Source organism: Nothobranchius furzeri, chromosome 15, assembly GCF_043380555.1.
Source record: "Nothobranchius furzeri strain GRZ-AD chromosome 15, NfurGRZ-RIMD1, whole genome shotgun sequence".
NCBI lineage: Eukaryota > Metazoa > Chordata > Actinopteri > Cyprinodontiformes > Nothobranchiidae > Nothobranchius > Nothobranchius furzeri.
In genome coordinates, this window is record NC_091755.1 from 58,663,253 (window position 1) to 58,689,840 (window position 26,588).

The window sequence follows — 26,588 nt, forward strand, 5'->3', positions numbered from 1 at the left end:
TGTATTTCTGTAGTGTGGCCATAACCAGAAACAATCACAGCAAAACTCCACTTATCTCCAGTAGATGGCAGCAATCTAACTTCTGCATTAAAAAAACAGAGAAGAAGAAGTAGACGAAGGAAGGAGACGGAAGTAGGGTGTTAGGCCACGATCTGCTAAGAATAGCTGTTGGGCGGATGAAGAAAAGATTACACTACATCGAAAATTGTGACTTTATCTAGACTTTGTGTGTGCAGCGAAAAGAAAATCGTCGAGGCGAATCTCCTCAGCATACATTAGAAGTGGTTTAAACTTTTGGCACACCGATTTATCCATTTTATAAGGTAACGTCATTGTTTGGCAGATCTGGCGAGCTCGCTGCCGCGGAAACGCTGTTAGCGGCGGCCATATTGGCTCCTTGCGAACTTAACTGCTGTTCTTTTTTGGAAACGCATTTTTCATTCTTTTAACTATGAAAAATGGAGTCTGTTCTCATACCCGTTTGTTGTATGTTTGTTTGCGTCATTGTGATCAGCATGGATATCAGATTTTCTTAAAAAGCCACTGAAGTTTTCTCTAAATCGAAATAACTGAGAAGTGGCTAGTTAGCTTAGCTTTACGTCGAGGTTTGACGCGTGTGATAGTCTGCGGGTGGTTTTTTGTGAGTAAAAATGTTTTAAATCTGACTAATATTTAAACGTTTTGTAACATGAGATTAGTTGTACTGGTTTTAAACAAACTTTATTCTCTAAGCCCCATCTGAAAATGGTTAGCCCATCACTTCCAACTAGTCATCGTGATTCCCCACGTTTTCATACTCTTGTATTGATTGTGTTTCTTGGCCCTCCCAGGATCAACATGGCTGACGACTTTGACGTTGAGGCCATGCTAGAGGCTCCATACAGAAAGGTGGGTTGAAAGTTAGCAGAGCTCAGGCCTGTAAAACAGTCTTACTCCTTTGATTAGATCTGTTTAAATTTGCTGTTGTGAAATACTAGTTCACTTGAATGTTGTGTGGTGTGATTGAGTATTAAAACGCAATACAGAATTATAAATAAATCCACATCTATCTCTCTTTATAGACTTCCCTAATGATATCTCACCTCTGCTCCCATGAATTCATCTTTGATTCCACTGTGAACTGTGAAAAAAAAGGAAGGTAGTTATTGCGCATATACTGATGTACTGTGGTTCACTTTAGGACTTAAAGAGATTCAACCTAGAACATCCAATCCCTATTCGGTTGAAACAAGGTGAATGCCAATGGTTGATGAGCCCATCTTTACTTGTCCAGCAAAGGAGGCAGTATTCAGATTTACAAATTTAACTTGTTGAATGTACCATCTATGTATACTGCAACAAACAATCCCCCCTTTTTGCATGAATTTCACTTAAATGAATTTTAGATTCGGTAAACTCAGTTTTAGATCACTCTACTTTCCATCTTTGTAATAGAATAATTGTTTTAGTAAGTTTTTGAGCGACTATAACGTTTAGAGCTGCTATAGTGAATCTATTGAACATGCTAGGTTTTGAACACACCCAGCTGGATAAATGCTCACTTCTCCCTTTGGGTATCTTCCCTGCGACGCTTCTGTCAGAACCGGAAACCTGCATTGCCAGCAGTTTCAAGAGAGCGCTAAACACCAGTCGCCGTTTTCTAGATCCAAACGTCTTTGAGCAACAAACCTCTGAAAGGTCTGAAACATGTTATTGACATAGGTTTTTAGACAAATGCGAGAGAACCACTTCAATAATTATTTGTTTAATTCTCCACAACATAATTCTAGCTATGCTATATTAGAACATTGTTAAGAGGCATGAAAAAAGTTTTAAGCTAATTTGTTTTCCACGTCTGCTATAGCAGCTTTAAATGCAGATATTCCAGCAATAGTCTTACTGGTCAGATGTCACTTGTGACCTAGTTTTCCAGGGCAGTATTTATATTTTCTTGTAAAAATGAATACTGCCTCTTTCAGCATCTTGATTTTATTGCATGCTACACAACAGGTTATATATTGATATTTTAAAGTAACTGTAAAGTACATCTTGTGTCTAGAATAATTTCTTTTAATAAAATTATGTATTTTTAGTAGTTATTTCTCAAGTGAAAGGTTGTAATTATTAACAATGCAAACTACTGATAATTTTAGTGTAACTGGTGGTTGATTTGCTCTTTTTATTTATTTTCTTGGGCGTCAGTATTACTAAGAAGTGTGAATCCCTGTTTGCTTCAGGGCAAGATGTGTGACAGAGGTGGCATCGAGCTCTTACAGTCCAAGAACGAAAATGGGTGAAGATCACTGGACTGACACCAACCTCACAGGATCTCTTTTAGTGGCCGTGGGCCATGCGTGGTCACATGATTAGGCACAAATAGTGGCATTGGTACGACCTGTTAGAAGGGGAATGATGGAGAGGACCTGACGATAGTTAAAGCTTCCTGAACTCTGCTAATGTGTTGGACATTCCCTTAATTTTGCATTGTTGCATTAAGTGTTCAGCTTTTAACTGAAATGGGATGGGAAGCTATTGGGGTGGTGGAAGAACACTGTCTGCAGATGACAGGGGGAATTTGTATTATTATTAATTCATTATATTTTGCATTTTCTCTTGTCCCACCCCCCTCCCTTTTTTACCTTGACGACTTGAAATGTTTCATCTACGTCCTCACGATGTTCTTCTATAAACCTTGCTTAGGATGAGAACAAATCCTCTCATGCAAACGGACACGAAGAACATAACAAGAAGTAAGTTTTATGTTTAGTTAAAGTGCAGGTTAATGTATTTTCTCTGATTTACTGTAATGTGCATCAAATTAATTTTCCCCTTCTAATCGTAATGTATTTCAGAAAGAGGAGGAGCAGAAGCCGAAGTCCTGGCTCGAGGAAGAAGAGAAGCAGGAGCAGAAGCAAAGATAAAAGGAAGAGTAAGAAGAGAAGCAAGAGCCGAGAAAGAAAACGCAGCCGCAGCAGAGAACGCCATCGCAGCCGCTCACGAAGCAAGGAGCGGTCCGGGCGGTACAAAGGCCGCAAGAGCCCCATGTGAGTGACCTCTTAAACAGATTTTTGCCTGTATTACAGGTGTAGTATTCAGTTCATTTTTGAGGGGAAAAAAATGTCTTGGGCTACGTTCACACTGCAGGCAAAAGCGCATCATATACGACATCTGAATGAATGAACACCAGAATTTTTTTTGTGAATAATTCAGGAAGACCGTGGGAATGAGGAGTAAAATAATTTAGTTTTTTAAACCGTTTCCAGCCCAAAACAGAAGAAAGGTGTGATTCTGATCCTGTGGACACTCTGAAGGCTTTCACATCACAACTCCGCTGCTCCTGGTTCAGAGTGTGACTTGTTTTCTGCGCACGTGGGTCGCTTTGGGGCCGTGAAGGAATCACACTAGAGTCTGATGTCGCATTTCAATCATAATGTAAACAATAAAATCTGTTTCACTCAAAAAATCGGATTTGAGAATCAAGACCTGCAGTGTGAACGTAGCCTTATTGCTGAGGGAGCACCGCGTTACAGTAGAGATGCTGTATTTGTTGCACTTTAGGGAGAAATGCTAATTTATCTTTATTGGTCTCATTTTAGCCGGAAACGTTCCAAAAGTCGCACTCCTGTCAAAAAAGAGAAGAGTCCCGTTAGGTAAGATAGAAGGATTTTTAGTTTTTGCATGAATTGTGAATCCAGCCCTAGTCATAATTCTTCAAACCTCTTTTTAAAATTCAGGCAACCGATCGATAATCTGACACCAGAAGAGCGAGATGCTCGCACCGTTTTCTGTATGCAACTTGCTGCAAGAATCAGAGCCAGAGATCTGGAGGATTTCTTTTCAGCCGTTGGAAAGGTCACTTGATTGTTTTTCACTTATTGATGTTTTTATTTGCCTATAATCTCTTGAATATTGATTTATTTTCCGCTTTCATCCATAGGTCAGAGATGTGCGCATAATTTCTGACAGAAACTCTCGCAGGTCAAAGGGCATTGCCTATATTGAGTTTGTGGAGTCGTCTTCTGTACCGCTGGCAATTGGACTGACGGGTCAAAGGCTCTTAGGAGTGCCAATCATTGTTCAAGCCTCTCAGGTCAGTAACTGAAGTCTAGTGCAACCAGATAACACTTAATGTGATTCAACGTTGGCTTGACATAATTGTCCGTAATGCAGGAGCAAGCAGAAGATGTTTTCCTTTTGGCTGCTGTTGCTCCTTTAAAATCTGGTTGAGGCAGATGAAATGTTCCCTCACTTTTGCTTTCTAATTTGTTTCCAGGCAGAGAAAAACCGAGCAGCAGCTGCAGCAAATAATCTGCAGAAGGGCAGCGCAGGTCCGATGAGGTTGTATGTGGGCTCACTGCACTTCAACATCACCGAAGAAATGCTGCGAGGGATCTTTGAGCCATTTGGAAAGGTTAGACAAAAAGTTTAACACGTTAATTCATGTTCATAGATGTTTTGCACAATTCCTTATACTGATGTTTTCCGTTTTCAAAGATTGAAGGAATCCAGCTCATGATGGACAGTGAGACTGGGAGATCTAAAGGATATGGCTTCATATCTGTAAGTGTAGCTTCTTTATCAGATGGTGATGTGTTCACGCTGTAACCTCTTTATTGTTTAAAGTTTGCAGATGCAGAATGTGCTAAGAAAGCCCTGGAGCAGCTAAATGGCTTTGAGCTGGCTGGAAGGCCCATGAAGGTGGGACACGTCACAGAGCGCTCAGACTCCTCAACCGCCAGCTCATTCCTCGATAACGATGAACTGGAGCGGACTGGCATCGACTTGGGAACTACAGGGCGCCTGCAGCTTATGGCACGACTAGCAGAAGGTTGGTTAACATAAGTTCTACATCTCTTTTCTCACCCTCTTTAGTTTGCCTGTTTATGAAATTGTCTTGTGACCACTGCTGTGATTTCCTCCATCTACAGGTACTGGCTTGAAGATTCCTCCAGCTGCTCAGCAGGCTCTACAGATGACTGGGTCCATTCCCTTTGGGGGTATAGCTGCTCCAGCAGGTGAGCCCAGATAAGAACTTAGTTTTTTGTTTCTTATCTGTGACAAATCTGCAATTATAATTTTTTTAATTTCCAGTTCCATCTCCAGCTCCAAGCCAAGCTTTGAACCTTCCATCACAGCCTCTGGCCACACACTGCCTTCAACTGTCCAACCTGTTCAACCCACAAGCGTGAGGATATTAAAATCTATTAATTTCAGGCATTGCAGTAGTAGCCTGGCCAGCCATGCCAATGCTGCCCATTCAAATAACCCCACCCCCTGAGAATTATAACTGAGCCAATCAGCGCTGAGCAGCAAACGTCAAGCACTGCAGCGCTCGGTTTCTCAAACGAAGATGGCGTCTGAAGCAGTTTGCTGCGGCTCTTTCCTCTGTTCTAAATGACTTGGACTTGTCTTTAAAACATAACTTGAATTGCTGAAAGCCTTTTTTTCTAAAATATGTTTGTGCCATTGCCATACGCCATCTTTGTCTACACCTAAAAATATACATCAGTCGTCATTTCCACCTTCTTTCTGATTGGTTATTTTTGTGCTGGCTAGTCCCACCCCCCATGGTGCTCTTTGCCTTTGAGTATCCAGACTCGTCCTCTGTGTAGAATAGAGGCCTGGCAGGCCAGGCTATTGTAGTAGGCGCTCTTCTTTTAGTAGATCACTAGACATTCCTAAACAAGTACATTTCTAATGGTTTCAGTAAACGTTTAGATCTGCAAATAACCCTTCCAGTGATCCATACTATCTGCATGCTTAGCATTGGTAAAGATGGTCTTAATTGTTTAATACATGCTTTTCCTGCTCCTGAATTTCCCTCAGAGAACAAGATCCAAACTGGGCCAATGAAATCCAGGATGATGTGATCGATGAGTGCAACAAGCATGGAGGAGTTGTTCATATCTATGTTGATAAAAACTCTCAAGTAAGTTTAATCAATTGTAGGGTTGGGCATCGATAGGAACTGGGACAGTTTTTCCGAAAATCGTTTTACGTGTTTTGTTTTGATTCCTGCTGACCAGAAGAGGAATTAGCGGCCGATCTGTGAAAAACGTGATCTGCTAATTCTGATCACACCAGCTGTAGTTCACTCCTGCTTCTGAGAGCAGCAACGCTTGCGTCCCCCTCCCTTCCCTCACACAGCACAGCGGCACAAATGCTAAAACGCGTCTGTCGAACTATCTCCGTGATGTAAACTTTAATTCCTGCAGTGAAAAATACGGTGTGGAGGAAGCTCGGTAAAATGCGCCAACACCGTGGATTTAATGAAAGTTTTAAAGAACGAAGTGGGCGGTGTGAGTTTGGCTCACTGCAGGAATAGAAACACACACACGGTGCATCAAGTCAAACGCAGCCACTCGTGTGAGCAAGGCCGTCAAAAGGCAGAAAAAGTAGCCTGTGAAATATGCTAGATCAGCCTCTCTGTGGTGGATGACTGACACTGTGTTCTGGCCACTAGAAGCTGATGGGGATCAATAAGTATAATAAAAAATCTCAGCATATGAAGTTGTGGGATTATTTCTTTTTTGAACTATTTAATCTGAGTTTTACTGTTTTAAATCTGTTACTGACAGCAGCTATTGAAGTGTTAGTTTCCCTTCTGACTGAATTGCTGCTGCAGCATGTAGGTGTAGGTTCTCAGCCATCATGGGCATGATCACGAGTTTTAGCTGAAAACAGCTGGACTCTTCTGGTTCACTTAAAGACTCTCCAATCCCAGAGGCTTTTTCAGTTCCCATACTTTAATTGTGGTCAGAAACAAACACTGTGCTGCTAGTCTTTCTTGAAAACATGTTTCTGTTCTAAATGAAGGTGATATTGTTCAGAGGCAAAAACCACAGGTCTTATTTCGAGACCTGTGGTTCACTGGCTCATTGAAAACGTGTTTTTGGCTCCTGCCACTTGAATCAAGTTGGTAATGGATAAACCTGGAATCTGAATTGTTAAAATTCAAACTGTGCTCAACCCTAATCCTTCGAGGCCTTTATATCCAGAGGTTTTGAGGTAGACAAACAGTCCCAACTTTTCATTTAGAAAGATTTTACATCCCAACTCCCTCTTGTTCAAACAGGGTAATGTGTACGTGAAGTGCCCCTCAATCCCAGCAGCGATGGCAACGGTAAATGCACTTCATGGACGCTGGTTTGCAGGTATGTTAAGTAAAACTGATAATTGATGGCTAGATGATGGATTGCTAAATCTGTTTTTTTTCCTCCTTCAGGTAAAATGATTACGGCTGCTTATGTTCCTTTACCAACCTACCACAACCTTTTTCCTGATTCAGTAACAGCAAAGCAGCTTCTAATGCCTTCACGTCGATAGTTACAATTCTCAGTCCATGTAAATACCTTTGTTTGCATTCATGAAAATTTAATTGATGCAAAGTTGCATTGGAAATGAGATGGCTGTGTGTTATTAAAGTGCCCTCATGTTGACCATTGATTTTTTTTCCTCCCTCAAGTTGAATTTAATTATTGTGGATTTGTTGTAAACCATGACTCAAAGTAATCTGCAGGTATCTATTGGTCTGTATGTTTTTAAATATTACTGTCGTATCTGCTTGTTAAAATCAGCTGTTTTAGATTTGAAAGACAATGCAAAGTTACAAAAATGTTGCTAACAGCCCTCAAATGTTGAAAGTATATAAATGTCAACAGTAATCCTTTGTAACTTTGTACAGCCATTTCCTTTTTGTATGAAGGCTTCAAATAAATCTGGAAAATGTTGCTTTTTCCCCCCATTTGGGAAAGTTTTTTTTACACCAGGTCAGCATCAGAGCATAATTGTTACTCATCCTAGTAAAATAGTTTATTTTTATAAATACTTGCAGCCTATTAGAACTGTATTAGTCCCACATGAGTTTATGGGAGATACATTTGTGACCTCATGAATAATTGAGTGTCCACCTTAAATACTTTCTAGATTTTTCCAATCTTGGATCAGCATAGCAACTACAAAATCAATTTGATGTTTGAAAAGTCTTTAATACTGACGTCTAATCAATTTAACGTGAGAAATAACATTTAAAATCAAGACAATCTGAAGGAAATGACTTCAAAATGATATTGTACTTCATCTGAGGTGGCATTAACTTGTAAATCATTGTTTCCTCTAAGGAAAAATTAAACTAGGAACATCTAGCTTGGGCTTGTAAACCAAAACTCCACAAAAATGCGGAGTTATTTATTAAACATGAATACTTAAGCAAATAATGAAGGAAATGGCTGATTAATTTTGATTCTTACGTATTTCGTGCATTCGATTATATCCTAAAACTACAATTGTTCAACATTTAAAATAAGCCCCAGAAACCAGAATCTGCAGCTAAACTGCTTCAGGACATAAAATCAGATGATTTTTCCACCTTTAGTCTCAAGGGGCTCAGAATCTGCATCTTGTTCAAACAACAACAACACAGTTTATGCTCATACTGGAAACTTTTATGCTCAAACAAAAGGCACTGCAACAACAAAATAGATTTCACTTCAGAAACACTTCACTCCGTATAATCAAGACTTTTCTCTAAAGTATTACAATGTAAATTTCTTCCTCCAGAAAAGTAGACACCTGTGGAAAAAAAATGGACATGGTTAAGACTTTAGAGGTTATATATATTTCTAAATAATATTTAATGTTAAACTTCTCACTGAACCAATTTGTGCTCCAGCCTTTGAGCTCTAGGCTTATTTGTTAACATGAAAGAAATTGAGCCAGTCGAGGGCAGATCTTAAACTTCTGGGTTGTTTTTTTTAACTACCATTTTTAGCCTTGATTCAAGAGATAGTCGAAGCCTCAATCAGAACTCATCCTGATTCTCGAAACTAAGATCACAGATCGCCATTTTCTCCAAAAAAACATATGAATTTCTTACCAAAGCTGCTCACTTAGGTGCTGTAATGATTAGTAAACGCGTTACTCACCTTATTTGCAAGCCCTTCACTTCTTTGGAGAACAATCCTTTACCTGGTGAGCTTGCAAGACAGCAATTGCCTCTTCCACCTGACCCGACAGGAACAAAAAAAAATATATATATATATATAAAAACCTACTACTTTTAGAGACAATTTTAGACTACTGGGAGCACAGTGCAGCTTGCTCTTTTCAAAACATTTGCACAAATATTGTCTAAAAATCCATTATTTTACTATTACATAACTTTAATAAACCAGTTGGGCTTAGGAAATGAGCTTCCAGTACATGAACAGCAGCAGTGACCCAACTATGCATGATTAAGTTTAGAGGACTGAGCAAATACACGCCTTAGAGTTCAGGGACTCGGGTGACTCCAGCATGTGCAGCAGCTCTGAATTGTCTATCTCCAGCAGCATCCCAGTGATTTTTCCTGCCAGGTTTGGGTGAAGGGCATGAATCATCGGGTACAGCCTCTCCCCTGTGTGTTACAGCAAACAGACAAGTGAGTGCAAATTAACATAAGTTGTTCCACTCTACTAAAAATAATAAAAGCAAAATGAAGGTATATACCAAGAAGCTGCTTCTGATCCATGACTGGGGCTGCAGCCAGCATTGAGGCAGTGAGAGGCTCGGATGCTGGGACGTGGGCTGGTGGCTCCACCACAGGTGTAGGAACAATCTGAGAACATTGAATCCTGTTTAATATAAATTCTGCCTCCACCTGTATTTGACACAATGTTGGACAACATTGCACTTAAAAAATCTTTACTTCAGACCTGCCAACCTTGTCAAATTTTTGAGCACCACATGCATTGCTTTCCATGCTGTGATTTCCCCTTCACTGGCTGGAAACATCTCGTATTTTCTAAAGTATCATGTGTTTTAATCAACAGTTAAACTCAAAAGTTGTAGTTGCTTACCTTATATGTTTGCTATACAACCCTACACACGCTGATAGCCACAAGTTACTTGCAATGAATTATTTCAAAACCTAAATTAATCAAAAATCATGAAGACATTTATTTTAATTTTTATTTATGTGTTTATTTTGTATTTTGCAACAGGTGGTTCGGTTTTCAACAATTTAACATTTAATTGTCTTAAAGCACATATGCACATACCACCGGGGCTAACTTATACATTACCTGCAGCTCCCTGGTGGCTTATGTCCACATCATAACTGCAGATTAGGCAAAATGCATGGTGAGGTAGATTAGAGGGTCACAAGCATGGCCACAATTTTTAAATTAGATTTTTTTTTCTCAATTATTTGGCCAAAACTTTTGTTTATTCTTTCTGCCTGTTTTGTACAAGGCTGAATTGGTTCCCTTTCTATTTTCTAATGTGGAAAGGTCAACTCCACCTAATTTTCCCACTTCCTGCATCTTTAATCTGCTCTAGTCATAAAACGTTTTATTTCATGGGTGACCAACAAATTCTTGAAGTAAACGTAGCCTACTCTTTATAAACCTGTAGTACTGAAAAAGCATGTTGCTATCATGACATGCCAAACCCACATTTCATCCCTGAAGAAAGTTGCCTTCTTTGAACTTTCACTAATCCACTAAAGGTTTCACAGCTTACCAACTATCTTTCATGGATTTTACTGTTAATGTAGGATAATCTAGTTCAGGTTTGAAGAGTCTAAGTGTTGTAGTTTAGAGCTGGACCAGATCTAAGGTGGACCAGATGAAACTTGTGTATTTTTACAACTGTAACAAATCAAATAAAGGTTTCACAAACTATGATTTAAGGACTCTATTAGTTTTAAATAATCTAGTTAAGGTCTGCAGAGTCTAGGTGTTGATTTTGAGCTGAGCCAGTTCTAATGGTAATTTTTTACTTTTGTAATCATTTAATCTCTTGTGATTGTTAAAAAATAAATAAACAAATACATATTCACATTGATAATCAGCTCTGATGTGATCCATAAGTAGGATTGGTACACAAAATAACTACAACAACTGAATTAGCTGCAGTAGCTAGGTTTTAACGCACGGAGGCTGCAGTTCTGTTGTGTGTGAGCAGAGCGAATCGCGGAGCGAGCTTGTAATGAGCATTGCTCTGCCAGTGCGGAGCGGTAGAAACGGGTTTGAACAACAGAACCGACCAGAATACTGACTGGTTGAATATAGAATACCGATTTGCAGCAGGAGAGGGAAGGAGAGAGGGCTAAAGGTTGGTTTATGCTCGACGCGTCCGCGAGGTCCACATGGCTCCACGCGGAAACGTTGCGTCATTTTAACTACCACGCCCCTCCACCACGCCTCCGCACGGCCCAAAATTCCCGCAACGCGCACCTAGGAAATTTTCTAACCACGTGGACGGTCGGACGCGGAAAAACATGGTGGACTGGCAAGAAGTAGTATGGCAGAGGTTCGTAAATACAGACGTTTGTATGATTCAGCTCTCAGAGATCACCGTGATCAACATGTTGTTAATTCTTGGAGAGAAATAGCTCGCACTGTCGGAAAAGACGAGGACGCTGTTAAAAATGCTGGAATGCTGTAATTTTTACTTCTACTATGGTGTAGTGTTGGATGCCTGCTGTAGAGCTCCATGCTGCCCCGTTCAGTTTGGGAGAATATTGGCTCACCGCAGAGACGAGCCGCACGAACCATAAACGCTGCGAGTTGTGAAGCGCGTTCCAGCCGCGAGCCGCATCACCGCGCGGAAAGTAAATGCATCAAACATAAACCAAGCTTTACACAGCGAGAAACATGGAGGGAGTGGACTGATAGTGAAGTTTTGGAGTAAACTGCAGTAAAGCGTGGGTGTTTTAACCACCTCATTAGAAAAAGAGTGTGTGCTAAAACATCCACATCCCCCATGGGTGTGACGCCCATACCAGAGGATGGAGAGAGAGGCAGTGGGCAGGACGTAGGATGGAGCAGGGAGGAAGGGGTGTTACGCTATAGGTTAGGCAGAATTTGCTTTTCTACGACGATTGGCTTAAAATTCTTCACCACGCTGCTGAGTTGTGTTGTCAGACAGGAGTACCAGATGTGCACACTTGCTACAGAATTCACGTGTCCACAGCTTTTTGCTTAGTTTAGAGGGGTAAGTCGTACCAGCGTAATTAGATGCCAAATTGCGTACAGGTTGGCAGTTCTGCTACTTAAATCTCCCTCTTATATATAGTTTGCACCTGAATGTAGACCACGTGACAATTTCTACCAGTTTTCATCTTCCGTTCATCATCAAGCCAATAATCTTCCCACACCTGTTTGATTGTCAGATTAACTAGCTCAAGAGTAATGTCCAGTGGACAATACCTGTGATCTTGTCATAGGTGCAGGCACAGCAACGACATGTAGAGGGTTCCTCACGCCAGATGAATACTTGTACTGACCGCCTCTGGGAACACCTGCCATGTCTGTGCGCCCTCCTACAGTCTGTGTCCCAATGTTATCTGGAGAAAGACGTCACAACAGATCAGCCAGTAGAAACCAGACGAATGAGAATTTTATGAAGAATGGAGTTAGGCTACTTGTCTTTTGGGTGGAGGACATAATGCGTGGTGCCTGGGTGGAAGCTTGTCTGACTGTAGTAATGGTTGTTGATCCACGGCGAGACAGAGAACCTCCAATAAATTGAGAAGAGTAAGGACCTGGAAATGTGAAGACACTTTAGCTTTACACAGTGCATTGCCACAACACGTCTTCACATCTTAAAGAGTAAATAACAGATTCACCCTGAGGTCTGGGATGTGGGTATCCCGTCCAACGAGGAACAGGTCTCACGCTGCTGACAGCACTGTGGTTGTACAAGGAGCGAGTGGGAAGCTGCGACACGTGCAAAATGTTAACAAGGTTACTTTTTATATTTATCAGTGTATATTTACCACCAATAAAAGGACAAATATTTTGAGGAATAACTGATATGAGAATTTCTTTTTGTTTGATGCTAGGTTTGCTTTTAAAAGGATTTTCGTGAAATGCTCTAAAAGAGAAACCGTGAATTTAGAAATGTCAAAATCTCAAAACTGCAAAAGTAATGTGTCAGAACACAAATCAGTAAAAATATGTAAGTAATGATGCGCTGAATTCCCTCAAGCAGGCTATTATATACTGGTACCTGTGGTACAGCCATGTAGTATCCGGACTGGTGGTATGAATCAACGATGGGACTGGCCATGGTTCTCAGGGTAGCAAGCCTCTGCATATACTTGTTGGTGAGGATGGCTTTCCGCTCCTCCCTCCGCTGTGCCAGAGCAACATACAGAGGCTTGGTCGCAACAATTCTCCCGTTCATTTCAGTCACCGCTTTTGTTGCTTCCTCAGGAGAAGAAAAACACACAAATCCAAAGCCTTTGCTTTGGCCTGCGTCAGTCATCACCTACAGGAAACAAAGATCCTTCAATAATTTTATGTCAGAAAAATAAAGGAGAATTTATGGAAATAATCAAAGCAAACCAAATTTATTTACATAGCGCATTTAAAAACAGCATGACAGCTGACCAAAGTGCTTCACAAAAGAGCATAAATGCTCCGTAAATGTATGACAAACAATGATCATTTGCAATGCGAGGATCCCAAGATGAAATACATGTAAAAATATAAAAGATAACTAAACAATGTGTAAACACAACAGTGTCAAAATAATAGTGATGCAACGGATCAAAAATCTCACGGATCGGATCAGAAAGAAAAAGTAAAGAAAAACAAATAATTTTGCTCTCTTTATTCTGTAGAACACTTAGTGCAACATTTTCATTTTCTGCTCAATTTGCAACTTGCTGTACAAGCAGGAGTTAGAGAGAGGACCGATTGCTGATTAAATGTTAAAATGGCTTGCCCAATAAAGACATGCTCTTGTGTTTAGCTTTCACTCATCTCCTCACCTTTCTGTTGCACTGTTTATTTTTTCCTTTTACAGATTTGTTCCCAACAACATTTACAGGTCCCGCCACATTTATGTTCTATCCAAGGCATGTTTCACGCACCACCACCACCTCCCTCCTTTCACAGCTATCAGAGGTGTGTGTGTGCGGCGCTGCGCTGTCAGACTGGAGGTGCGTTTGCGGGGTGAATGACACTTGCCCAATTTACTCTGTCTATGTAATGCCGGCAATGGATGCTCCAACAAGCTGGATCCGGTCTTTGCAGACGCAGGACCTGAATGGAATAAGGTTGGGGATCGCAGGGAGACGAGTTCAGAAGCTGACAAGGAGAGCTGTTCCGAGTGAGTTGCACCCAGCTTGAAGCTTGACACGGACGCCCCTCCGCTTGCCATGTTGCTAAGCCACAAAAAATAATGGTCTATTTTTTTACCCAACACATTTCCCGATTATCTCAGTAGTCCAGATTGTTGCTTAGAAGTCATCCACCTGCTCCGTCTGCCGCTCTGAGCTCCTCCATCACTCCACCCCTCCGATTCGTTCCTCAACCCGTCACACTGCTTTGTCTTCTCTGACCGGCTTGTGTGCGAGCGAGCTCGGTCCAACTTTCTAAACTAATCTAAAGAAATCTGGCCCAGCCTGGATTCGAACGTGGGTCCCCTGCGTGTAAGTCGGGTGCCTTACTAGTGTCCCTGTCCTCTGTTCCAACAGCTCTGCCCACAACCCAGAGGCAAATTTTTCATGAGCTACTGCCACTATGAACAAACGAAGTACTAGAAAACGGCAGTTTTGTGATTTTGGCCAAAAACAGCATAATCATAGTTTAAAGACCACTGAGAAAAGCCAAAAAAATATTAGAGTGGGACTGCATATTTTTACTCCAATTATAATTCACAAAAGTTTGCAAATTAGTTTTAAGAGCTTCCCCCTCCACCACCACCATGTATTTAAAAAGCACAATCCTGTGACTTTGCCATCTCTTTAGGACCTATTTGACAGAATTAGTACATAAATTACCTTTGCACTCGTGATTGTTCCATAAGGGGAAAACTCCTTCCGGAGTCTCTCATCATCTATGCTATCATCCAAGTTCTTCACATACAGATTCACCCCCTAAAATCAAAAGAAACATTAAAACAACTCAGCTTTTTGCTTACCTGCATTAAGGCGGTCTAAGCTTTGAGGAATTCACAAGTCAGACCAAGAAATTCTCAATTGCCTGATTATCAGAAATTTTCAAGCAGTTGATTGTAATGACATCTTTAGGACAAACAAGCTACATCTGGAAGGCTGTTGAGTGATGCAAAGATGGTCCCAAGCTGAAGATATTTATCTAAAGAGGTTTTTATTTAATAATATTTTTTACTTATTTTTGAAAATGAATGGTCACCGAGTTTACCGTGCAGCCTCAACGTGAAAATTGTGATCTGTTACCTCTATTAGCTCAGCAAGTAGAAGCCAACAGTTAGCATTAACTCCACCACACAGCAGAACTCCTTCAGAACATAAAGCATCAACGGTGCAAAGTAAACTTGGTCATTGGTAGTTGAGTTGCTATTATCCAATCAAAGATGAGATGTCCAATTTTCAGGAAATAAGACTAAATCCTGCTGTCTGACGCCAGGATCACATCAGCCGCGAAGCGGATCGCTCACAAAATTTGAACGCTGCCTGCAATTAATCAGGCAATTACTTTTGATGGGCACTTATGCTCACGCCTACTGTTTCCCAAACCCCCTCACCCCACCCCCGTGCCCTTGCTCTCTCTCTCTCTGTGTGTGTGTGTGTGTGTGTGTGTGTGTGTGTGTGTGTGTGTGTGTGTGTGTGTGTGTGTGTGCGTGCGTGCGTGCGTGCGTGCGTGCGTGTGTGTGTAACCAGTTTGCCCTGCTTGTTGATATCGGTAACTAGGGTTGTCACAGTGTGAAAATTTAACCTCACGGTTATTGTGACCAAAATTACCACGGTTTTCGGTATTATCGCGTTTTTTTTTTAAACGTGCTACATTTTCACACAATTAAATAAACCCTGTATGTCAGGAAATATTGTCCTCAGTTTGTGTCTAAATTTAGCCTAAAATGTGTTATTTTGTAATTATGTTGTTTATTTGTTTACATTTTTTCCCTTTAGTCTTTAAAATACCAATATTTGCTCATAACTTCTTATTTTTTGTCTGTTTGATGTCATCATTTAAAAATATTATATCACATGATACTCAGTACTCAAGTAGCCTTCTAATCAGATACTTTTTTACCCTTACTTGAATAATAAACCCTATATCAGGGAAATATTGTCCTTGGTTTGTGTCCTTCCAGTGAGCTTTGCAGATTTGGGAAAATGTCATAAATTTATAATTATTCTCGGAGAGAGACCAACTCTTATCTGCCCCTGGGAGCCCCGTAATGCATAGCATCATTTCAACATGGGTCCAGAACCTGATAGCGCTGGATGCGGTCCTGTTTGATCTGGTCAAACTTGCGCTTCAGCTCGCCCTGACGCTCCAGACGCTTCTGAGCCCGGCCAACGTAGATGATTTTGCCACTGATCTCCTTTCCATTCATTCCCTCAACAGCCTGAAAAACAAAAGTGAAGTATGTAAAAACATCCCATAATTATGACCTTTTCTAACTCGCTGCACCAAACTCACACCTTACAACTTAAGCATTTATTTCAGTTTTAGTCAAGAAAAATCTAGTTCAGTATTATAACTCAGATTAAGGTGTGTTTAACTTTCATAACTGGAATTTTAGAGGTGTCAGAATTATATGTCAAACACTTTTGTGAGAAGACCAATACATGACACATTTTACCTTCTGAGCATCTTCATGATGTGCATAGTTGACAAAACCAAATCCTCGAGATCGACTCTTTTCGTCCTTCATCACCCGAACACTGAGAGTCCTCCCTGAGAGCTCAAACAAGTCCATAATTGATGTGGCAATAACTACCCGCCATCGGTCAAGCTAACACATTCATCAAAACGAGGCCAGTTTTCTTACCAAAAGCAGAAAACATCTCCTTCAGCTTCTCGTCAGTAAGATCTTCCCCAAAGTTTTTGATGTACACATTGGTGAACTTTACCACTTTGGTCCCGAACTCCACCTCTCTTTCTTTGCGTGACTTAAAGTGGCCAACAAAGCTGGAAACAGAACCAAGATAACCCATGGAACAGAGAACACCATTTGAGATAAAAAGAAAAATCTGTTATAAACTTAACCAAAACTGTGGAAAAAAATGCAGATTATTTTCTTTTCCTTTTAGCAAGGCAAACATTGTGGCTTTAAAAGCAGTTTTTTCTTCCCAAACAACAGCAGAAAGATGATTCTCTGTGGGAGACATAAGTGTGCAGTGTGGTCTCCAAAAACAAGGAGACAATATCTGATGACAGTAACACTTCAATATTGGACATCCACAGCCCATTACCTACACGGACTTGAACGCTTCATTTTTTGAGACATGCTGCTTAGAGACCCTAACCCTAACACACACACACACACACGTTGCATTTTAGGTTCACATCCAGGTAACTGCTCACATCCACACTGGCTGGAGGGCAAGAACCCCATCTCCAGTCATTACCCAGAGCTGTACCTATGTGATTTAAGTTAATAAAATAAAACCTAGGGATTTAGCGATTACTACTTTAGATAATCTAACACATCTTTGTGAACAAAAAATAAATAAATTAAAAAACATCTCAAAGCAAAAAGTGTTTAGCACAAAGCTTCCAGATGCATTTGAAATAGCTAGCAAGCTGCGAGTTGACAATTCTCAGGACCGGCCGCCTGGACTTCTCACAGCTGAACCGATGAAGCTGAACAGTACTGGAAGGGCATTTGGGAGGAGACATGCAGACACACAACTGCAACACAAATTGGCTACCCTCTTTAAGACCACAGCAACCTCCCTGAGCAGAACCCAGTATCCATCACTGTGGCAGACATCCAGGGAAAAGTCTCAGGTATGAAAAACTGGACAGCACCGGGACCCAACATGATCCACGCCTACTGTCTTAAGATGCTCACAGCACTATGAGCGCCTGGCAGCACAGACGAACCAGCTGCTAAAGGATGGGACTCACCCTGAATAGCCATCAAGGCAGTACTGAAGTACGCAAAATCCTAATCAGTTCTGACCTCTCCAAGAGTACAGTTTCTTCCAACTATCGGCCAATAACCGGTCTCTCCACAACATGGAAGCTCATGTCAGGCATCAAAGTGACTAAAATAAGTGGGAACATGGGTCAAAACATGAGCGCAGCACAGATATTTATCTTAAGAGGCAGAGATACTAGAAGAGCCAAACAACAGCTGCTGATAGACCGAACAGTCACCCAAGACTGCAAAACCTGACGCACCAACCTGTGTACGACATGGATTGATTACAAGAACACCTATGACTCAATGCCACACTCATGGATCACTGAATGCTTGGAGCTGTATAACATCAACAGGGCTCAGAGAGCCTTGACTGCAAACTCAATGGGGCTGTGGAAAACCATCCTTAAGGCCAACAGCAAATTCTCCATCAAATGTGGCATATACCAACGAGACGACCTGTCCCTGCTGCGGTTCCTTATAGGTCTGAACCCCCTCAGCCAAATAATCAATAAGACTGGCTATGGATACAGACTGAAGAATGGAACCACAAACAGCTACCTCCTCTACATGGATGACGTAAAGCTGTACGCCAAGAGCGAGACATCGACTCACCGATCCACACTACCATGATCTACAGCACTGATATCGGAATGTCATTCAGACTTGAGAAGTGTGGTCAGACTGACAATTAAAGGGAAGGTAGTCCACACAGAAGGGGTCTCACTCCCAGAAGGAACAGCAGACATTGAGGACAGCTACTTTCTTAGGTTCTCAGTGAATGTCTCAGACAATGGTGAACAGAGAAGGAGATGCTGGAAATACCATTGTGGGAGGACAAACCCCTTAATGGGATGTACCACAAACAGATATATGAAGTGGCTGATATCAAGAAATCCTACAAATTGCTAGAAAGAGCTGGTCTGACTGACAGCATTGAGGGACTCACCATGGCTGCACAGAAACAGGCCCTAAACACCAGAGCAACGTAGGCCAAGATCTACCACACCAGACAAGACCCAAGGTGTAGGCTATGCAAAGAGCCCCCTGAGACCTTCCACTACATAACTGCAGGGTTTAAGAAGCTGGCAGGGAAAGCATTCATGGAAGACCACAACCAAGTAGCTGGCATTGTGTACAGAAACATGTGTGCAGAGTATGGACTGGAAGTAGGTATGGGTACCGAATTCAGTACTTTTTAAGGTACCGACCGAATTCCATAGTACCGACTGAGCACCGTTTCACGTCATTTTAAACGGTGCCTCGTTTCGGTACCCGTCCTTCATAACGAGAACTTGCCAAGACAGCTGCGCATGCGCAAGAGTATTATGTCGTTGGTCGCCGCGAGCCAGTTGTAAACAGAACAGCATGGTAGAAAGAACGCATGCTAAAGCTTGGGTCCACTTCACTAAATGTGATGGGTAACTGGGTGATGATGAAACCAGCGACAACGATCTAGGTGAGGCATCCTCATCTTAATCTGCTCCGGTTGGTTAATAAAATGTTTAAGATAACGTTAGCTTGATATGTTAGCTTCTGTTTCGCTAATGGTGCGTTCGCTTTCTCCTCGGAACTCCGAATTTCTGACTAGAAGAACATGAACGCGCTCTAAAGTTTGGCTTCACTTTACTAAATGTGACGGGTGATTGGGTGAAGATGAAACCAGTGACAACAATCTAAGTGTGAGGCATCATCATTTTAATCTGCTCCAGCAGTTAAATAAACTGTTTCAGATAATGTTAGCTTCCATTGCAACCATTGTTATCAGCTTTCTCCTCGGAAATTCTAACTTCCCAGTAGGAAAAATCAAATGAAAAAGGATGGAAAAAGGAATTAAGATACACAGTAAATTTAGTTCACAGTAAAGATGTTTGCTTCAGTTTAATTATCAGCTTATAAAACTACAAGGACGATGTTAAAATACAAACAGTTGTATGTTATTTATCGTGATATTTATCAAATATGTTTACATATTGAAAAAAATATATATTTAATTATAAAAGAGAATTAAAATATTAAACACTCAAAAGTATCGAAAATTGGTATCGTTAAGTACCAGTATCGATTCCTAGGTACTGGGAATTAGTACCGAATCGATTCAAATGTCAAAGGTTCTCATCCCTAAGCCCCAAGGTCAAAGTGAGTAACACCCCCTATGGTGGTTGAGAACGAGAGAGCCAAGCTCCTGTGGGACTTCCAGATCCAGACCTTACAAAATGGTGATGGAGAACAAACCAGACATTGTGGTGGTGGACAAACAACAGAGGACAGTCGTTGTGGTTAATGTGGCAATACCAAGTGACGACAACATCAGGAACAAGGAACATAAGAAACTATAAAAGTACCAGGGCCTCAAAGAAGAACTTGAGAAAGCCCAAAGAGTGAAGACATCAGTGGTGCCCGTGGTCATCGGGACGCTTGGCAGTGACCCCCAAACTGGAAGAGTGTATAAAGCAGATCCCAGGAAAAACAGACATCTCGGTCCATAAAAGTGCAGTTCTAGGTAAAGCTTTTTGCGAAATACGCAGTTTTGCGCCTTCGGCGCACAAACAGCAAGCTGATATTTGCCAGTTATATATATATATATATGATATATATATGATATATATAATATATATATATAATATATATCTCATATATATATATAATATATATCTCTATACATCTATATATATATTATATATATCTCATATATATATATATCTCTCTCATATATATATATCTCTCTCATATATATATATCTCTATATCGAGAGAGAGAGAGAGAGAGAGACATTTGATATTTGCCAGTTATATATATATATATATATGATATATATATGATATATATAATATATATATATAATATATATCTCATATATATATATAATATATATCTCTATACATCTATATATATATATATATATATCTCATATATATATATATCTCTCTCATATATATATATATCTCTCTCTCATATATATATATCTCTATATCGAGAGAGAGAGAGAGAGAGAGAGAGAGAGAGAGAGAGAGAGAGAGAGAGAGAGAGAGAGAGAGAGAGAGAGAGAGAGAGAGAGAGAGAGAGAGAGAGAGAGAGAGAGAGAGAGATATGGATATATAGATATATATATATAAAGTGTCTCACTATATATACACTATTTGCAGAGTGATGTTTTGCTGCTTATACTCTGTTTAAGGTGCATTTTTGTCATAAGCTGTAATACCATATGTTTTGTTCTGTACTTTTGAACAACTCTGTTGGTCAATAAAGGGAGAAAACAAATTTCTCCACAGTAGGACAAAGGTACATCTAATCTTAATAAAAACAGATTGGCGCACGGCAGTGACGTCATTAAAAGCGCCGGTTAGATTAGCCGCGGCTGGTCTATTTTCGCCTAGAAATCCCAGACCCGCTCCAAACGAACAGGGGAATCATGTTGATTCCTAACAAAACCTTTCGACATTGAGATGTTTTGGTGCAGATAATGTCTTATTTCGAGGCTCGCACCATGGGTGCCTGTCCGCACCTGTTATATGGATATACACTGATGGCGATTCGCAGATGGATCTAAATACCCCAGGGAATCCAAGTAGCACCAAAGTTGTCAGCGTGAGTAAACAAACGTACTGCATGCTAGAAATTAAGTCCAGGTTGCAATAAACGGGAGTTTTCATTTAAGCATATAAGCGTGAATATACAACTACGTGTCGGACTTTGTATGCTAATTAAGTTGGGCTGTGAAGCGCCTCCTAAATTCGTGTCGGTGTACTTGAAGAAGGCTGTGTATATGTGAGACTCCATAATATCGATACCACAGGGACGGAATATCTCATTTAGATACCATTTAGATATTTTGACAACACACACACACACATATTTATTTATTATAGGCAAATATCATTTATCAGCCATTACAGCAATATTTATATTTTTATCAGCCTAAAATTTTTCATATCGGTGCATCACCATACACAAGTGTGCATATTGCCGAATTGGGACAGTGACCGTTGCGTCACCAACCACAACGCATGCCAGGATGCCAATCGCTGTTTGTGCTTTCTCTTTTTAAATCAGCTGACCAAATTGTCGAAGCACACCCACATCACCCCGCTTCTTTTCCCGCTTCACTTGCTGCTGGTCAACTTCGGGGTTCACTTCAAGAACTTATGGTTTATAGGGCCTGACATGGACAAGTACAGGGTTTCCCTTACATAGGCGTAGCCGTGGCGGCCCGCCACGGCTGAAATCCTGCCGCCACGCCTACAAGATCCCAAGTTTTTTTGTTTTTGTTGGCGCCGTTTCCCGAAGAAGCAGCGGGAACTACTATGTTGTCACTTGTGATCACAGCCGGCGGGCAGAAAGGAGGAGCAGGCAGGGCAAGGTGAAGTTACAGCATAAGTTACTGAGTTTAAAATTAGAAAGGTAGCAGTGGATATAATGCTTTGTGGTTTACATGTTTCAATAGCATTAAGATAAACGAGTGTTGACGATCTTGACAGGGTTTCCTCCAGTGCTTATTAGGCCAGATTTTCCTCCCCCCACCAGGCTAAGCATCACTTATTCAAGTAAAATGCATTTATTTAGTCATGTCTGACTTTAACCGCATCTGATAATGTATTACGATGTGTGCGCAACAGCAACAACTTAAGATCGATGTGTGTGCAGCCTGAGAGGTCGGGTGTTTTCATCGGAACCCTTAAAACCTCCAGCCGGCTACGCTGCACTATTGACGCGTTAGCGCGTGGCGCTAACAACTTCGCGACGTGACATGTCTCGGAGAAAGCGTAAAAACACGTTGGACGCTTCTGAAGCGGGAAAATAACACTTCTTCTTAAGCAGAGCACGATGTCGCCTCGGCTCGTTCACCCTCTGCCGAGCCGGACTGAGCTCGATAACATTGACCCAGCACAGCCACTGGGTCGTTGGAGCTGCCCCGTGACTGCCTGATGGAAAACCAGCGGGTTTCATCAGACTCGTAAAGTTCTTGTTTTTGCTTGATTCTGTAAATTCCGTGTATCAATAGAAACAAACTCTGCCTCTGCCAGCTGCAGTAAATGTAGTCTCCAAATAATAAATAAGAGGTGCATTCATCTGTGTATCTCCTTTGATCTGCATTAGTGATATTTTCAGCACCAGAACAGTGAAGCAAAGAAACAGATTCCTGAGTTTGTTAGTGATTTTATTTATTAGGTGCATCTAACCTGTTCTATTTTTCTCTGAAATGAGATCAAATCAGTGCTTCTATGGGTTGGCTTCACTCTGCACTAGAAAATTTTACTTTATTTAGGGGCGTGTCATAATAGGATTTCGTGTAACTTTTGTGCGACCCATTGATTCTTCCTCACCAGCTTCTCCTCATGCTGGCATTCCGCTACCAATTCTGTATCAGGATTTCAGGATTACCTTTTTGTTATTCTTTTTCCCCCCAATTTTTATCACAATGCAAAATATTTTGTTCTTGTGAAGCCCTTTGTGATTTTTATTTTGAGAGGCGCTATATAGCAAATGTGGTTTTACCTAAACAAAACTAAAGTAGTTGAAAGCTTACTCACACTTTTCTGTCATTCAGAAGCATCCCATTCATTGTTTCGATGGCACGATTTGCAGCCTCCTGAGTTTCAAAGTGAACAAAGCCATAACCTTTGGATCCCTTCTCATCACACACAACCTGCAGTGGAAGACACTTTAAATATTCCCATCATCACAGATAACTCAAGAGTGAAACACCGACTTACCTTGCATGACAAGATATTACCAAAAGCTGAAAAGGTATCGTACAGTGCCTTGTTGTCAATTGACTCGTCCATATTCTTGATAAAGATGTTACCCACACCAGACTTTCTCAGTGCTGGGTCGCGCTGAGACCACATTATCCGAATTGGTCGACCTTTGATGACATCATAGTTCATTGTATCCAGAGCACACTCGGCTAAAACAAAAATAAAAATTTTCAAATGAAGAACACTATATGGGCTGCTTTTCTAGCATTTTAGACAACTTTAACTATTTTACACAGATTCACTCACATCCTGATCCTCAGACTGAGGGCTACATTGTTTTAGTGTCCTGTCCATGGGCCTTTCAATATATGGTGGTGAAAGCTGCCAACTCCACTAATTAAGAACCAGAACTTTGACAGATTTGATTCCTGCATTTGTTGAAAACGCAAAATCAAGTCTAAATGTATTCACTGGGCTTGAGATAAAGTAAACCCATCTCCCATCAGGAGACGATCATAATTTAAAAAGGTTCAGGTTTTCATTGTCAACATGAACCTAGTTATCTTGAATTTATTTGCACCTTTTCAAATTTGGCACCAATCTGCTTCCATGTCTTAAAAAGCAGTCCTGTGCATTAGTCCTAATTAATGCCCAATTTCTTCAGATTTCATTTTCAAAAAGGCAGAGTTATGTTTTGAATTTGTCTTTAGTTTATTAGGTTTTCTATTGGTCCTAAGTTTTTTTTTTACTTCAGCTAACCCTGGATTTTCAATTGTGTGCCTTGTTGTGATAGGATTGGATTTTTTTTCTAAGCCACTTAACTTTTACCTTTAAACCAATTAGGAACGTCAACAGATAGACAACCTGATAATTTTTTTAATCAAGCTGCATGTCCTATACACAATTTGTTCCCGTTACTTTTTTAAATTCCATAAAAATTTGACACATAAAATAGTATTTCTGTGGCAACAAGGCAATTCTCAACAAGTTCTTAAATGGAAATTTAGTCAAGATGTTTCAGGTCTTTACTGGGACTTTCCTAAAGATATCACTTTTAGACTATGCCTATATATATATATATATATATTTTTTAAAGATCATCCTCCACTTGTTCTCCGATTTTGAACGAGCACAGCACAACGTGGTCATAATACAAGAATTTGACAGAAAATGGATTAAAAGTAAAAAAATGCAGCCAGATTCCAAAGAGGTACTTTCAAATACCTTTAAAAAATTAACAAGACCACTTTAAAATATCACTGGCTCCTTAAAAGTAAAAAGAGGGACAGTTTAAAGCTTGTGCATAAGATGCTAATCCTGTTGCAATGATTTCACTACACATACACACAAAAATATGTACATACATATATCCTATCATCTAGCACACAAACACACTATTTTATTGTCGACCATGATCTGCTAAGTTAAAATACCATGAAATCTTTATTTACTAAGCATAAAGCAGATGCAAATGAGTTGCTGTACCATCAGCTGGTTGCTGAAAGTTGATGTAGGCATATCCCAGGGATCTGCGGGTGATGATATCCCGACACACACGGATCGACATGATGGGTCCAGCAGGAGAAAACTTCTGATAAAGCATGGCCTCTGTAACATCAGGGTGTAGGTCCCCAACATACAAAGAGGCGAGAGGATACGCTGGTCCAGTGCCATTCATCTTGTGCAACAGCAACTTCAACAAAGAAGTAATCATTAAAAGAAAAAAAAAGTTTAATTTAGTGTATTTTTTTCATCTATATCTGCACATATTATAATTGTGAATATTGTTTGGTTTTAGGTAGTAATTTTGGTGGGTTCTTCCCAATACCACTCATCCATGCTGCAACCCAATATTAACCCAATATTTTGCAGTTGTATCTAGATTATTAGGGATACTTTGAATGAGAGGAAAACAGAAATACACAACCTGGTTCGACTAGACCTGTTTCTCTATAGCTTCATGAAAAGTGTGTATTTAAATATTTTATGCTTGTCAGATTATAACTGGATTAGTATACATACACTCTGGCATTTTTACCCATCTACTGGTTCGTATCTGCGGATGTTCAATGAAATAAAAATTTTGATTTGAAACATTTTCTTTAAGAAAAAATGTAAGATTGAAATGTAGATTTCAAAAGTAATATCTATAATGTTTACATGTTCAAATTAAAAATTATATAAAGTAAAAACCATCACAAAAACCCAAAAGTTTGAACAATAATGCAGCTTTTAAATCGCACTTCTATTCTGGCTCATTCTAACAATTAGCAACTTTGAGACACAAGATGAGTAGAAAAAACATAAGTTTAAATAGCTTCAAGCTATCTGAGAAGTATAAACCGATGTAGCCTGCTCAGTCTTAACACGATGACTAGCACACATGGACTAGCGGTTTTCGCTAAAACGTTAGTTAAACGACCACGCAAATTTAGCCATCTTCACATAAAAAAAACGAGAAAGTAGATAAAAGACGCTGAAAATCACATGTAGCTACGTGAAAGTCTAAAAATAACTAAATTAACTTACATTTACTGTGAAAGCGTGGGTCTTTTCAGTGCAGTAGCTTGCGAGCACAATTCTCAGCAGCCTACGCGTTAGCTATAATTAGCACGGGGAAACACCTGCGCGCGCCAACGCGTAACGCTTTCAATTAAGCTGCGCGAAGGCACAGGCCAAAATCACCTTCTACTCCGCGATAAAAAGTAGTTCCGTACGTAAAGGAGAAAATGCCGCGTAGTGTTGCAGTGGTGAGCCAGATTAATAATTCTACATTTTCACTATTATATACAGGAATTCATTGTGAACAGAAATGAAGACGTAATTTACTTATCTTAAACGAAACTTTATTTCACTGAATGGTCTTTGACACGTTCCTATTTCTTACATGTATAGTGAAACTAGAATGGTTTTAAGATACATAAACACAAAGCTAGAATTACACCAACCGTTGTTTTTCTCCTTGTCACTGCTTTTATAGCTATTCTAAATTTTCACAACCACGTGTGTGCACTGGGTAATAGACTGTTACAGAAGCAAATTTTAGCCATAAGACTT

At 40.3% G+C, this 26,588-nt stretch overlaps 2 protein-coding genes across 3 annotated transcripts; one reads left to right on the forward strand and one right to left on the reverse strand.

Moving 5' to 3' along the window:
- Nucleotides 1-125: 125 nt before the first annotated feature.
- On the forward strand, nt 126-7,723 carry LOC107391078 (RNA-binding protein 39). 2 transcript variants are annotated; one of them, XM_015968130.3, is made up of 15 exons: nt 126-323; nt 831-888; nt 2,680-2,729; nt 2,832-3,023; nt 3,576-3,629; nt 3,714-3,831; nt 3,917-4,069; nt 4,253-4,390; nt 4,474-4,539; nt 4,603-4,807; nt 4,908-4,994; nt 5,071-5,164; nt 5,806-5,908; nt 7,055-7,133; nt 7,205-7,723. In XM_015968130.3, the coding sequence occupies exons 2-15, from the start codon at nt 838-840 to the stop codon at nt 7,303-7,305; spliced, it is 1,491 nt and encodes a 496-aa protein (XP_015823616.1). In that variant the 5' UTR covers nt 126-323; nt 831-837; the 3' UTR covers nt 7,306-7,723. The 2 variants fall into 2 exon arrangements, with proteins under 2 accessions (XP_015823616.1, XP_070401156.1); XM_070545055.1 differs by lacking the exon at nt 126-323 and adding an exon at nt 434-640.
- Nucleotides 7,724-8,401: 678 nt separating this feature from the next.
- Nucleotides 8,402-26,176, reverse strand: LOC107391077 (embryonic polyadenylate-binding protein). Its single transcript, XM_015968129.3, has 16 exons — nt 26,061-26,176; nt 25,017-25,224; nt 23,547-23,740; nt 23,364-23,479; nt 16,732-16,871; nt 16,543-16,637; nt 16,168-16,305; nt 14,753-14,848; nt 12,973-13,233; nt 12,590-12,680; nt 12,386-12,505; nt 12,171-12,307; nt 9,466-9,574; nt 9,243-9,373; nt 8,904-8,982; nt 8,402-8,550 (listed from the first exon to the last, which is right to left on the reverse strand). Exons 2-15 carry the CDS (start codon nt 25,207-25,209, stop codon nt 8,920-8,922), a joined length of 1,884 nt encoding a protein of 627 aa, XP_015823615.1. The 5' UTR covers nt 25,210-25,224; nt 26,061-26,176; the 3' UTR covers nt 8,402-8,550; nt 8,904-8,919.
- Between the last annotated feature and the right edge of the window lie 412 nt (nt 26,177-26,588).